The 12,258-nt window shown below is 52.6% G+C and overlaps 1 protein-coding gene across 2 annotated transcripts in view; it reads left to right on the top strand.

Annotated features, from left to right (window-relative positions):
* The window catches only part of VWA5B1 (von Willebrand factor A domain containing 5B1), a 49,632-nt gene extending 39,851 nt beyond the window's left edge, over positions 1 to 9,781 (top strand). For both annotated transcript variants that reach the window (XM_042996769.1, XM_042996770.1), the window contains 6 exons: positions 1,661 to 1,798; positions 4,251 to 4,385; positions 6,749 to 6,823; positions 7,700 to 7,769; positions 8,281 to 8,398; positions 9,275 to 9,781. In XM_042996769.1, the coding sequence (XP_042852703.1) occupies positions 1,661 to 1,798; positions 4,251 to 4,385; positions 6,749 to 6,823; positions 7,700 to 7,769; positions 8,281 to 8,398; positions 9,275 to 9,781 (1,043 nt within the window). The remainder of the gene's footprint in view (positions 1 to 1,660; positions 1,799 to 4,250; positions 4,386 to 6,748; positions 6,824 to 7,699; positions 7,770 to 8,280; positions 8,399 to 9,274) is intronic.
* The last annotated feature ends 2,477 nt before the right edge of the window (positions 9,782 to 12,258 follow it).

A 12,258-nucleotide genomic window follows, 5' to 3' on the forward strand; every position in this document is an offset into this window, starting at 1 on the left:
CCCCCATCCCCCAGCCGCCTTCTCCTCCCCAGGGACTCCTCCACCCCTCTCACCCCCTCCGGTGATCCGTCCTTTCCTCTTTCCTTCTTCCCCTCTACTACAGGTCCCCCATTCCCCCTCACTCCCCACGGCTTCCCCTTACAGCGCCCCCTGTAGGGCTCCGGAGACAGAACGATGGAGCCAGCCCTGTCCCACCTGACCCGCTCCCCTGGGACGCACCTTCTTAGGGACCCCCCCCCCCCAAACCCAGTAGGTCCACTCCCTCACTCATCAAGGTCATTTTATTGATTTTGGATCAGCGGGGGGCCAGGCTCGAGGCTGAACAGTGCGATGACCACCACAATTCCTACCCTTACTTACGAGTGCTTGATTGACAAGGACTAGCCAGGAAGCCGACATCAATCAAATAATTATACACACAATTAATTGAGTGCATTTGTCCTAAGTGCTATTAAGAAATACAGGGATCCAAGAAATCCTATAACGGGAAGAGAGGGGAGCTAATTTAGCTCAGGAAGTGGGACAAACTTTCCTAAGATGGTGACTCCTGGGATCAGGGTGGTGCACACTTAGAGAATAGATATAGATATAAATAGAGAATAGTACTTGTTTATAGGCTCATGCTTTGTTTATACAATAATGTATTGCTTATATTTTATATTATTTGTACTTTCGTTTAATATATATCATCATTTTCTTTCCATGAGCACCTCACCTTACAGTTTACAAAACACTTGTACACCTTTTATCTCCTTGGATCCTCACACAGACCGCCCTCTGGAGGCAGCAAGCCAGAGACTGCTCACCTGTTCCATGGATCTATTTGACTCAGATCCATCACTGACTCGCTGTGTGACCCTGTGTTCGCCCCTCTTCCTCTCTGGTTTTCATTCTTCTTGGCAAGATTGTCCCAATGGGCCAGACCAGGGGTCCCCACCCAGTCAGGGAAACTGCAAAGTCCTGCTACAAAGTTTTTACCAGATAGCTGCAAAATGAAAATGGAAAATACAGACAACAGAAAGGTTTTGGGGTTTTTTTTTGAGATTTTATTTTTAAGTAATCCCTGCACCCAACGTGGGGCTTGAACTCACAACCCGAAGATCAAGAGTCACATGCTCAGTAGACCAAACCAGACAGGCGCCCCTAGAGGATTTTTTTAATAATGCTGAAATTATTTAAGGAGTGTAACTATCTTTTTTGTCTTAAGACGTCTTAGCTCTTTGACATTAAAATGTCCTTTTAGGAAATGATGACAGAGGTTAAAAATCTGGGGTGGGGGCTAAGGTCAAGCCATCCCCTCAATTTTAAGGGCTTATTTATTTATTCATTTATTTAAAGTTTATTTATTTATTTTGAGAGAAGCAGTCCGAGTGGGGGAGGGGCAGAGAGCGAGGAGAGGGGGAGAATCCCAAGCAGACTCCACGCTGCCAGCACAGAGCCCGATGAGGGGCTCAAACCCACGCAGCCGTTGAGATCATGACCTGAGCTGAGATCAAGAGTCAGACGCTTAACCAACTGAGCCACCCAGGCACCCCTGAAAGGCTTATTTAATCCCAAAGATGAGGACCACTGGTCTAGCCCTTCTTTTAGCTTCCATAACTTCCGCGTCAAGAGGGACTTTCCGAGCCTGCACACTGACCCCCAACTTCTCCCTCTGCAGGGTCCAGCCGCCGCTACCAGGTAAACGCTGTGCACACCAGCAAGGCCTGCAACATCATCAGCAAATACACGGCCTTTGTTCCTGTGGACGTGAGCGAGAGCCGGTACCTGCCCACCGTGGTGGGGTACCCCAACTCTGGTAAGGCGGATGGGTGGCTGGGGCCTGCCTGAGGAACAAGCAGTGGCCCCCTTGGCTGGCAGAGGGGAACTGAGACACAAAGGAGCATAGGCCTACCGAGAGGAGTACAAGGAATGACCTAGAAGCAAAAGGGGCCCCTGGCAGATGACTTGGTCACCATAGGGTGGGGGGCGCATGAGCCCCCTTCCCACTGCTCTGCAGAAAGCCATGAAACCACCCCACTCCCTTTTTCCCACCAAGTGAATATGATTTTATTGTATTTTTCCAACTGGAACAATGTGTGCTCACTGGAGAAAGTTCCAAAATACAGAAAGACCTAAAATAAATAAAAGTGCTTGGAACTGACAGTCCTCCAGAAATGAGTACTAATTACTTCCTTGGTGTGACCATCCTTCCAGACTTCTATGAATATCTACATGTAGCGAAATCAAAAGACAGATAATTTTTTCATGAATTGGATCATACCAATATGCGCTACATTTTCCAAACTATGGGTGTAGAAAATATCTTTCCACGAAGCTGAATCTATATCACCATTTTAATACCTGCAGGGTTTTCTACTTTCATCATTGTAACAGCCAGTTAGACAGCGTCCCAAAGCACTTTACAGCAAATGACTTAATTCTCAAAACAGCGCTGCAACCCAGATGCTGTTATGAGCCCCCCCCCCCCACTTTACAGATGGGAAGACAGAGGCAGAGGGAGTTAAGTTACTTGCCCAAGGTCACACAGCAGGGAGGGGCAGAGCCAGGCTTTGAATCCCAGCGATCTGCCTCCAGCACGTGTTCCCTCCTGCTCCTCTCCGCCGCCTCTTAAGGTTTATCAGAACCTATTTCACCAGCCCTGTGTTATTAGACCTTCATTTTAACCCCCTTTTGATTATTGTAAATTACGGTGCAAAAAACATCTTTATGCCCCTGTCTGGTTATCTCCTTGGGGCCAATTAACTCTCAGAAGTAAGAGTGCACATCCAAAGTTCTGCCCGTTGAAAACTGTGATGTATTGTGCAAAATTGACCCTGCCCAGAGGTTGTTCAGAAATCTCCCTTCCCCAACACTGCATGCTGCTTATCTTTCTAAACGCTGCCAGGCTCATAGACAAGGAAAGATTCTCTCTTCGGGGAATTATTCTAGGTTTTTTGGTTTTTGGTTTTTGTTTTTGGTTTTTTGGTTTTGTTTTGTTTTTTTTTTTTTTTGGTGAGTTACTCTCCATAGGGGCATAAACTATATGTACTTTTTCTTTCCTATATTTCATTTTCCCGTCCGCTGCCAGCTCCATTTTCTTTTTTTCTTTCTTTTTTGTTTCCTTTAGCAAACCTCCTGAAAGAATGTTTGAAAACAAAATGTGCCTCTCCTCATTTCTCCTGTGCACCCCACCCCCACCCCACTCCCCCTGCTGTTTTTCATCTGTGGTACCAAAATAATCAATGACCCGTTCCCTCTTTCAGATGTCTCATTTCAGGTTCTGGCCAGAAGCCCAGGCTGTTCCTCCACTGGGCATTCTCATTCACGGGGCTTTTGTCATCCTGAATGACATTCAGGATGTCTCTCCCTCCCCTCCCATCTCAGACTGTCCTCCTAGTGTCTGTAGCCCACAGCCTGTAAGGTCTGAGGACCTGGCCCACGTCTTAACCCAAGTCCCCCAGCCCCTTAAGACCTGGATCAGTACCTCCCAAAGTGTGCTCCAGGAAATCAGTACCCTAGTTCCATGTGCCATTCATGGCCATTCAGCACAAAACTAGGAAGTACTAGTTAGGAAATGCATTTAGGAACCACTGGATTAAGCTCAGAACTTTTGATTGCAGAACTTGTCAGAGCCTTTTTTAGTACGTTAATCTACATCAGGAGGCTCAGAGAATGGACTGCAGTTTGCATCTTCTAAACTTACCTCCCCATAGAACTCCTTGGTATCTTTTAAGACATAATTTACAGATTAGTGTTATCCAAAAGTGGGGTTCCCCAAAACATACTCGAGGGTGCTATAGTTTCATCTGTCTTCTACCCATCCCCCATTTGTGGGGCCCTAGGACTTCAGGGGCCTTCCCTGTGGGAGAGGAACTGGGACCTCAGTCTCTGGGACAGTAAACTAAGAGAGAAGGAAAATGGGGTGTTCCTGAGAAAACAAGCCTTTTAACTAACTAGAAAACATTGCTGCTTTCTGAATGCTAGCTCAGCAATAGCATGTACGCAGCAAGGTTATTATCCCCATTTTCTAGATAAGAAAACTGAGGCACAGAGTGGTGAGCACCCCATCCAGCTGCTAAGAGATGGGGCTGAGGTTCAAATCCAGGTCATTCTGGCTCCAAAGCTCACGGTCTTGCCTTGTAAAATGTCTCTCTGCCTTTGGATAAGTGACAGACTGAAGCCAGAATCATTCCCGCTAGCCTCCGGGGAGAGGCAAAGGACTGACACAACAGTACCCATCTGACCCCCTTCTCCTTGTCCTCGTGAAGGTGCTGCATGGCGGATGGTCAGCTCTCAGGTCCTGACCCGGCAGTGGAGGGGAACCTCTGCCGGCTTCAGACGGTCCCAGACCCTCCTCGGGGACTACTCGGCGGCAGCAGGAGATGGCAAATTCCAGAACCTGAGTAAGAGCTGCCTCAGGCGTGCTCTGAAGCCTGGGCCCCGTGTCCAAGGCCGCGGAGGCCAGTCTCTGAGTCTGCACTCTGGGTCCTCACAGGGCCTGGGTGGGGCCAGGCCTCCCGGGCTCCCCGAGGCTCAGCATGGCCCAAGCATGCCACCATCAACACAGCCTCGCGGAGCGAGCTGCGGGGCACCTGCATGCTCGCGCCATCCCTCCACGTCTCCCCCTTCACGGTTTGCCAAGCCGGTGGCTGTTCTCTGACTCCAGTCTCCCGAGTCCTCCCAGGCAGCAAATGCCAAGACAGCTAACAAACCAGGGGGAAAGCCAGGAACAAAGAGGCAGTTTCATCTGGTTGGGTCCTACCATCTGCTTCTGTCAGGATTCCCAAAGCTTCCTTTCTGCCTTCGCCTGATTTCCTTGTGCCTACAGCTTGGGTCCTTAAACATTCATGATTCGACCCTTTTGTGACCTTGCACTAATTCACGGGATCGCTTTCACCCTGCGTGTCTTGAATGTATGTGCGTCCTTTGGTCCCTCCAAAGACAGCTTAACTGCTGCACTAGTCCTAACCCTTTCCTTCGTGCCCTCTCATGTTCAGTGAGGATGTCCTGCCTTCTTCTGTGCATGGGAAGGACGTCAGAAGTCCCACCTGACCACTAGGCCAGGCACCCAGATCCTGATTGTTTTTTACCTGAGAGACTAGAAAGTCCTTACAGACATTGGTGGGTTAAAAAAGGAACAGTGTGTGAGGGGTAGAAGAGAGTGTAACTCCAGAATTAAAAAGCTCTGCCATTTCTTTGGTCCCTCAGAGCCTCCAAAACTGGGGGGAGCATGCTGTAACCCCTGAACCAAGCCGGGCTTCCAGTCTAGAGGAAATTTCTGTCTACCTTTTCATTTCTCCATAGCTCAGTTCTTGGTGGCCCATGGCTTCCTTCAAAATCACAAATCCCTTCTTTTCTCTCTTTTTTTTTAAATTTTATATGTTTTTAAGTTTATTTTTGAGAGAGAGAGAGAGAAAGAGCATGAGCAGAAGAGGGGCGGGGGGGTGGAGAGAGAGAGAGAGACAGAGACAGAGACAGAGACTCCCAAGCAGGCTCCATGCTGTCAGCACAGAGCTGGATGTGGGGCTTGATCCCATGAACTGGGAGATCATGACTGGAGCCAAAATCCAGAATCAGACACTTAACTGGCTGAGCCATCAGGCGCCCCACAAATACCTTCTTTTCAGTTGACCTCTGATTCACACCCAAGTGTCTATAACTTCTACACTCTGACTCTATCCCAAGCCCTTTCCCTCCCCAAGGATGACAATGGCTGACATTTCCTGAGAACTTTCTGTGTGCTGGCCACTGTTCTAATTATCTGACACGGTTTCTCTTCCTCATTGAGAAATGAGGAAACTGAGGCTCAGAGGAGTTAAGTGACTTACTCAATATCACACAGCTGGGAGAGCTGGGACTTGAACCCAGGCAGTGTCTGGCTCCAGAGCCATGAGGCTAACTGCCATGTTGCCTCCCAGTGCCTCCGTCACTCAGGCGTTCAGTCACTGGTGCACTGTTGTGCTATTCCCGCACCCCCAGCGATAAACGGATCTTCCTGGCCCTCACAGAGCCACTAATGGCCTCCTAGGGAACATAGAGGCTTTGATAAACATTTATGCATGAAGCTTTTTCCATATTTTGGAAATTCCCTTATGGTATATTGCCCATCGCTGTCCAGCCCTTGAAACAATCATAAGAATAAGCACCGTGAGTATGCATTTTGAACCAGCTATGTTCAGTTATTATCCCCATTTTACAGATGGGGAAACTGAGGCTCAGAGCCCTCTGACAAGTTAGTGCCATGTTCTCATGCCTTCTGGAGAGCTGGCAGGAGCCCCTTCTCAGTGAGGCACAGACCTGGTGAGCGAATGCCCACCTCGCCCCCCACCCTCAGACCCCCGGGCTGCTTGCATTTCTCTGCTGGGTCTGAGCTCAGGGCTTTATTGAGCACTTACCATGGGCCAGGCACCCGGCACTGTCATCTGTGTATTGTCTCCCTTGATCCCTAAGACAACACTGCGAGGTAGATACTATTATCCTCAATTTGCGACCTCAGTTTATAAAGGAAGTAGCTTTCCCAAGGTCACACAGCTAGTCAATGGGTGAGTTGGGATTTGAACCCAGGCTTCTCTGACTCTTACGGTGGAGCGATGGTGTTATCTTTGGAAGACGAAGGACCATAAAACAGGGATGGAAACCCTGGCCTTGTTCGTCCAACTTACCCCCAGGGACTGTGAATTCTTGCCCTCGCTTTCCTTGGGGGGCAGGAGAGGTGGGGAAAGGGAGGGCCCAGGGGGCTCAGGCCTCACCGGTTCCTCTGTTGTAGATGTGGAGGAAAGCTCCAGTGCGCCCTTCAGAGAGACCACATCCCCGGGCCGCGAAAAGCATGCCGCTTCGGAAGGTGAGTAGGCAGTCAGCTGACTCTCTCTTTCATTAAGATAGTGGAGTGATTGATCCTTGAGCCAGGAGAGTGTTAGCCCAACAAAGTCTTTGGTGGTTTATTTATTCCTCAAAATGCCCCTGTGTGAGATAAATGGGAGTATCCTTAATTGAAAGACATGGAAACTAAGATTCAGAGAGGTGAAGTGACTTCCCCAAGGTCACACAGCAAGTTAGTGACAACACGAGGCCTGGAATCAGACCTCCCAATTCCCCGTGGAGGGAGCATTCTAGCACCTAACTCTGCTTAGAATCCTCCAGCAATATGCCAGGGAAGGAAGCTCAGTGTCCCCACTCGGGGGTGAGGGGGGCTGATGAGAAACTGTCACTGCCCCCACGGGTAACCTTCCAGAAGATACCAGTGGCTGCCACCCAAGGAAACTTGGAGGCCTATTTCTTATATGTGGACACACGTTTCACCCTTCCCCACACCACCTGGGTCAAAAACAGCCTAATGAGGGGCACCTGGGTGGCTCAGTCGTTTGAGCGTCTGACTTCAGCTCAGGTCATGATCTCGTGGTCTGTGAGTTCAAGCCCCGCATCAGGCTCTGTGCTGACAGCTCAGAGCCTGGAGCCTGCTTCAGATTCTGTGTCTCCCTCTCTTTCTGCCTCTCCCCCAATCATGCTCTGTCTCTCTCTGTCTCAAAAATAAAGATAAACATTAAAAAAAGTTTTTAATAAATAAATAAATAAATAAAAACAGCCTAATGATCAGCGTGGATCCCTAGGGACCTAGGCAGGACCCTGCCCCGTTCTGGGTCGCTGTTTCCCAGCTGGGGAGTGAGCCATTGGACAGGGTCATCTGGCAGGTCCCAACTGTCATTCTGTGGCTCTCCAGGTCCCCTGCGCAGTCTGGCCACCAATACCCTGTCTTCCTTGAAGGCCTCAGAGAGTCTCTTTGGATCCAGGTACGTGGGATCAGCTTCCCTGTGGCCACCCCTAGTGTGAAAGGCAGAAAGCAGGCCCAGCCTGACATTTAGACAAAAACGAACAATCCGAAAGGGATCCAGGAGGCTCCCTACCCAGAAATATCACCATCTTCCCATCATCACACAGCAGAAGCCCCCACACGTCCATGGTCTCTATGCAGGTGCAAATCCCCTGGGAGGGCTGCCCCAAGACTCTCTGACCCCCAGGGCTGAAAGGAATACATGATCAGAAGAGGGTCAAAAAAAGAATACGGGACGTTCCTTGTCCAGGCTGCCGCTAACTCACTGAATGTCTCGGGAAATGCAAACCTCCCTCCCTGGGCCTCAGTTTCCCCAGCTGTCAAATGAGGAGGTCGGAGGAAACCATCTGTCACATTCTTTCTGGCCCTGACTTTCAGAAGCTGCTGAGTGAGCAAGGGGGGAGGGGGGAGATTCCCAGGGACACCATGGGGGCAGCTACGGCCTCCTGTCCCCGGTTCCCCCCACACAGGCTGAATCTGCACAAGTCCAGGCTGCTGACTCGAGCAGCCAAGGGCTTCCTGAGCAAGCCACTGACCAAGGCTCCGGAGCCAACCCCAGGGAGCCAGAACTTCGACTACATTCCGCTGGTGAGTGGCCCCAGACCCCAGACCTCAGCCCCCCACACTCCCCGAGGGGCCTTCCTGTGAGCCTCCTGCCCACCCCTCCCCCTTCACAAAGGGAAGAAGACCTACACCTTCCCACCCAAGTAGCCAACAGGGAAAGGGCCTGGGGCCTCGGAGTGTCGCTCGAATCCAGCACCAGCATCGTGAACATTCTTTGCAATCCGCTGTCTTTGCTTTAAAAATTCACAGGAATTTTGCATTCTACTCCACCACCTATGTGTGTTTATTTTTCAAGACATAAAAATAAGCCTTGGAATAGCTCACAAGTGAGTAACATTAACACCCCAGGGACACGTGATGTGTTTAGTAAGCGGCTCTGCAGACAGCCCGGCGTGCTGCGGGCAGGGTGAGGTGCCCAGGTCTGGCGGGGGCGTCTCTGAATTGAGGAACAAAGGGGCCTAGCCCCAGCATATCTGGGGATCAGAGGGTGCTGGGAGACGGACGCGGTGTGAGCTTTTCACCGCACAGACCCAGTCCCTACACTCCCGAGGCATAGTGTCACTTTGAATTTCCAAATATCCTGAGCAGCACAGCACTGTGCTTACAGTAAGTATTTGTTGAGCCAGGCACAGTGCTAGACCCTGGGAGACAACCTTGAACTGGATGAACAGAGTCCCTAAGTTCATGGCACTAAGTGTCTTGTGGGGACACAGACCAGGAACCAGGCAATCCTAAGAGGCTTAATTGGCCTGGGTACCCCTCAAGTCTCCCAGGCAGGAGGGGCAGGCTAGGGGCAGGGGGGGATGAACGGGCGGGCGGTGTGGACTCAGGCTTTTGCCCGGCCCGGGGCTGCACAGGCTGAAAAGTTTGAGGCCCACTGAGGGGCTCCCCCCCACACAGGTGTCTCTGCAGCTGGCCTCCGGAGCCTTCCTGCTCAACCAAGTCTTCTGCGAGGCCATCCACGTCCCCATGGAGAAGCTCAAGTGGACCTCACCCTTCACCTGCCACCGAGTGCCCCTCACCCGCCAGCCCGAGCCCAAGACCCCAAGTCCCCAGCTGTGCACCGCCGGCCCCTCGGCCCAGCACCCCTCCTGTGATGGTTTCTCCCCAGAGCCTCCGGCGGGGGGCAAGCCAGGCTGGGAGACCAGGGCTGCGATCGAACACACAGGGAAGCTTTGGGCTACGGTGGTGGCACTGGCGTGGCTGGAGCACAGCTCGGCCTCCTACTTTGTAGAGTGGGAGCTGGTGGCCGCCAAAGCCAACTCGTGGCTGGAACAGCAGGAGGTGCCCGAGGGCCGCACGCGGGGCACGCTCAAGGCGGCCGCCCGCCAGCTGTTCGTGCTCCTGCGGCATTGGGACGAGAATCTGGAGTTCGATATGCTTTGCTATAACCCGAATTATGTGTAGTGGGGGGTGGGGGGGGGTGGGAGGAGAGGGAGGGGACCATTTGGGCCTGGGTGGGGGGAGATTTTGAAGCTACAGCCAATATATCGGCTGCTAGAAAGAGCCCTGGACTGGCAGCCGGGAGGCCTGAGTTCAATCCCAACTTTGCTACCACCTAGCTGTGCAACTTTAGGCCGGCCCCTGCCCCCTGTCTGGGCCTCAGTTTCCCCACCTGTAAAATAAGCGTGTGAGGTGAGGGAGGTGGACTAGATCTCTAGAAGCTCTGGAGGTTCCTTTCTGCTGGACATCCAGGGAGCCTTGGGTGGGGAGAGAGAAAATACAGTTTAAACCCAAGTTCTCCTGGAGGAGAGTCACGTAGGCAAAGCCCCCCACCCCCGCCAAATAAAAGGGTGGATGAGCGAACCCAAAGGCTGCCAGTAACCAGAACTGCGAGCCTCATCTAAGCACGAGGAGACCACCTCTGCTCGCTCCACAGTGACGGTCCAGGACCCCTAAATCCCAAAATCCCACCTACAGACCGACTGGAGAACCATCCTTCCCAACACGTTACAAAAGAGTCCGTTGGGGGCCTTTTCCCTGGGCTAGGAAGCCCTCGGTCTTTTTTAGTTTGCAGATTTACTGTGACTTCCTATCTAAGGAGAGGAGGCGGGGAAGATAAGGGGTCTGAGACCCCCTATGAGCTGAGGTGTTGAAACGAAGCTTCATTGTGGGCAAAAATAGTCCCAAAAGAATAGACATGCTGGCAGAAGTCAGAGGAGAAACCAGGAGACCCCTGAAGTCATTTGTACACTTTCCAGAATTGTGCGAGGCGAACTCAGCTTGCCCTGAGGGGCTAGAGGGACCCCCGTGTTGGCTGCACCGGGGGGCAGTTGGAACCTTCTCCAGCCACACCACTGTGGGGGAGAGGGGCCCCCTTTGCACAGAGAACCAGTGCTCAGCTGCCATGCCTTTGGGGCCACCAGCTCCAGCGGGGAGGGGAGATTAATTCAAAGACAGGGAAGGCTTGAATTGTAAAGCAGACAGCCCCTGGGGACTTCCCTGTCTCCGGCCCACCTGTGACACCATGTGGTGGCGGGCCTGTGGCCGCCTCAGGTTCCCTGGGGGCTGGTCCCAGTCATCTCTGCCCCGAAGACTCCCTTGGAAGTCCACGAGCTTGAGACCCCAGGCTGAACCCACAGGCCCCCCTCCCTAAGGCCTTAATGTCTCCATCAGCCGTCCCTTCAGGCCCCATGGCCCCGGCACAAAGCCCCCTCAGGGAGGTCTGGAGGTCCCCACGGAGCAAACTGACCTGTGGAGGAAAGGAGCCATGGGCTCTGGCACAAGTCCCGGCCTCACAAAGCCTCCAGAAATGCCCGGTCTGCAGCAGGGGCTGAGGGAGAGAGGGCGTCCAGCAGAATGCCCTTTGGGCATGGAGAAGAGGAGTCCCCACTGGATGTGCCCCTTGTGCAGCCCGCCCTTGAGCAGAGCTCTGCCCTGGCCTTCTGCTGAGGCTCCAAAAAGCAGGCAATTGATCTATCCCCAGGGGAGGGAAGGGGCTGGAGGCTTCATATAAAGTCCCGCCTGCTGCCCGGCCCACTGTTCTGCTTCCGAATCACCCTCTGGGGAGGAACCAAGCCGGGCAGTCACCAACACCGTGGCCACCACGACCCCAGCTGGGGCAGGGTGACTGTCTGGGGTGTTGGCTTAAAATCAGTGCCACTGAGAGGGACAAGGGTCTTAGGCTCTCGTGCCCAAGGCCTCAAGCAGGTGTAAGGACAGCGTTATCTCCCTACACACACCCCCGCCCAAAAGTAGTGGTTCTGCAGCCGGCAGCCAGCAGCCCAGCTTCAGGGTCAGGAGAGAGGAGTGTGACATCCCTCTTTGGCTCACCATGAATGGAAACAACAGTCAGGCTGAGAGTGCGCACTCCTGGCACCGGTTTGGGCAACGGCTTCCCCGTGCTGGGTGCCCTGGAGCTGGGAGGCTCCCCCGTGCTCGGACGTTCCCAGATTTTCTGCCTCTGAGATGTTTCCCTCTTAGCGACCGTGGACTTGCTCTCATTATCTGTGTGATCTTGAGCCAGTGGCGTGGGCTTCCTGGGCCTCCTCCCTCCTCTTACACAGTGAGGTTGGACTGGGCTGTCTGGCCTCGCGATTCACCTGATTCTGGGCCTCCAGGCTCAGTGTGGACAATGAACAGGTTCGAGGTGGCCCAGTGTGGAACTGAAAGGGGTAATCGAGCACCCAGCAAGGTGGTGGGTGGACCACCCCCTTCTCCAGGGAACGTCCTCAGTTCCTACTCCTCTAGTGGCTGCTGGGGCTCCAGGCAATTTTGATGCATAAGCAAATTGCTGACCTCTGACCCCCTGGCTCTCCTGCCCAGCACCCAAAGGTGCAAAGGGACAAACTCTCATTGATTGCAAATAACCCAAGGGCTCTGAGGGACATCTGGAAAAGACATTTTTTTTTAAAACCTTCAGAGGTATTGAGATGGCATGTTTC

The sequence above is a fragment of the Panthera tigris genome, chromosome C1, assembly GCF_018350195.1.
Source record: "Panthera tigris isolate Pti1 chromosome C1, P.tigris_Pti1_mat1.1, whole genome shotgun sequence".
Lineage (NCBI taxonomy): Eukaryota > Metazoa > Chordata > Mammalia > Carnivora > Felidae > Panthera > Panthera tigris.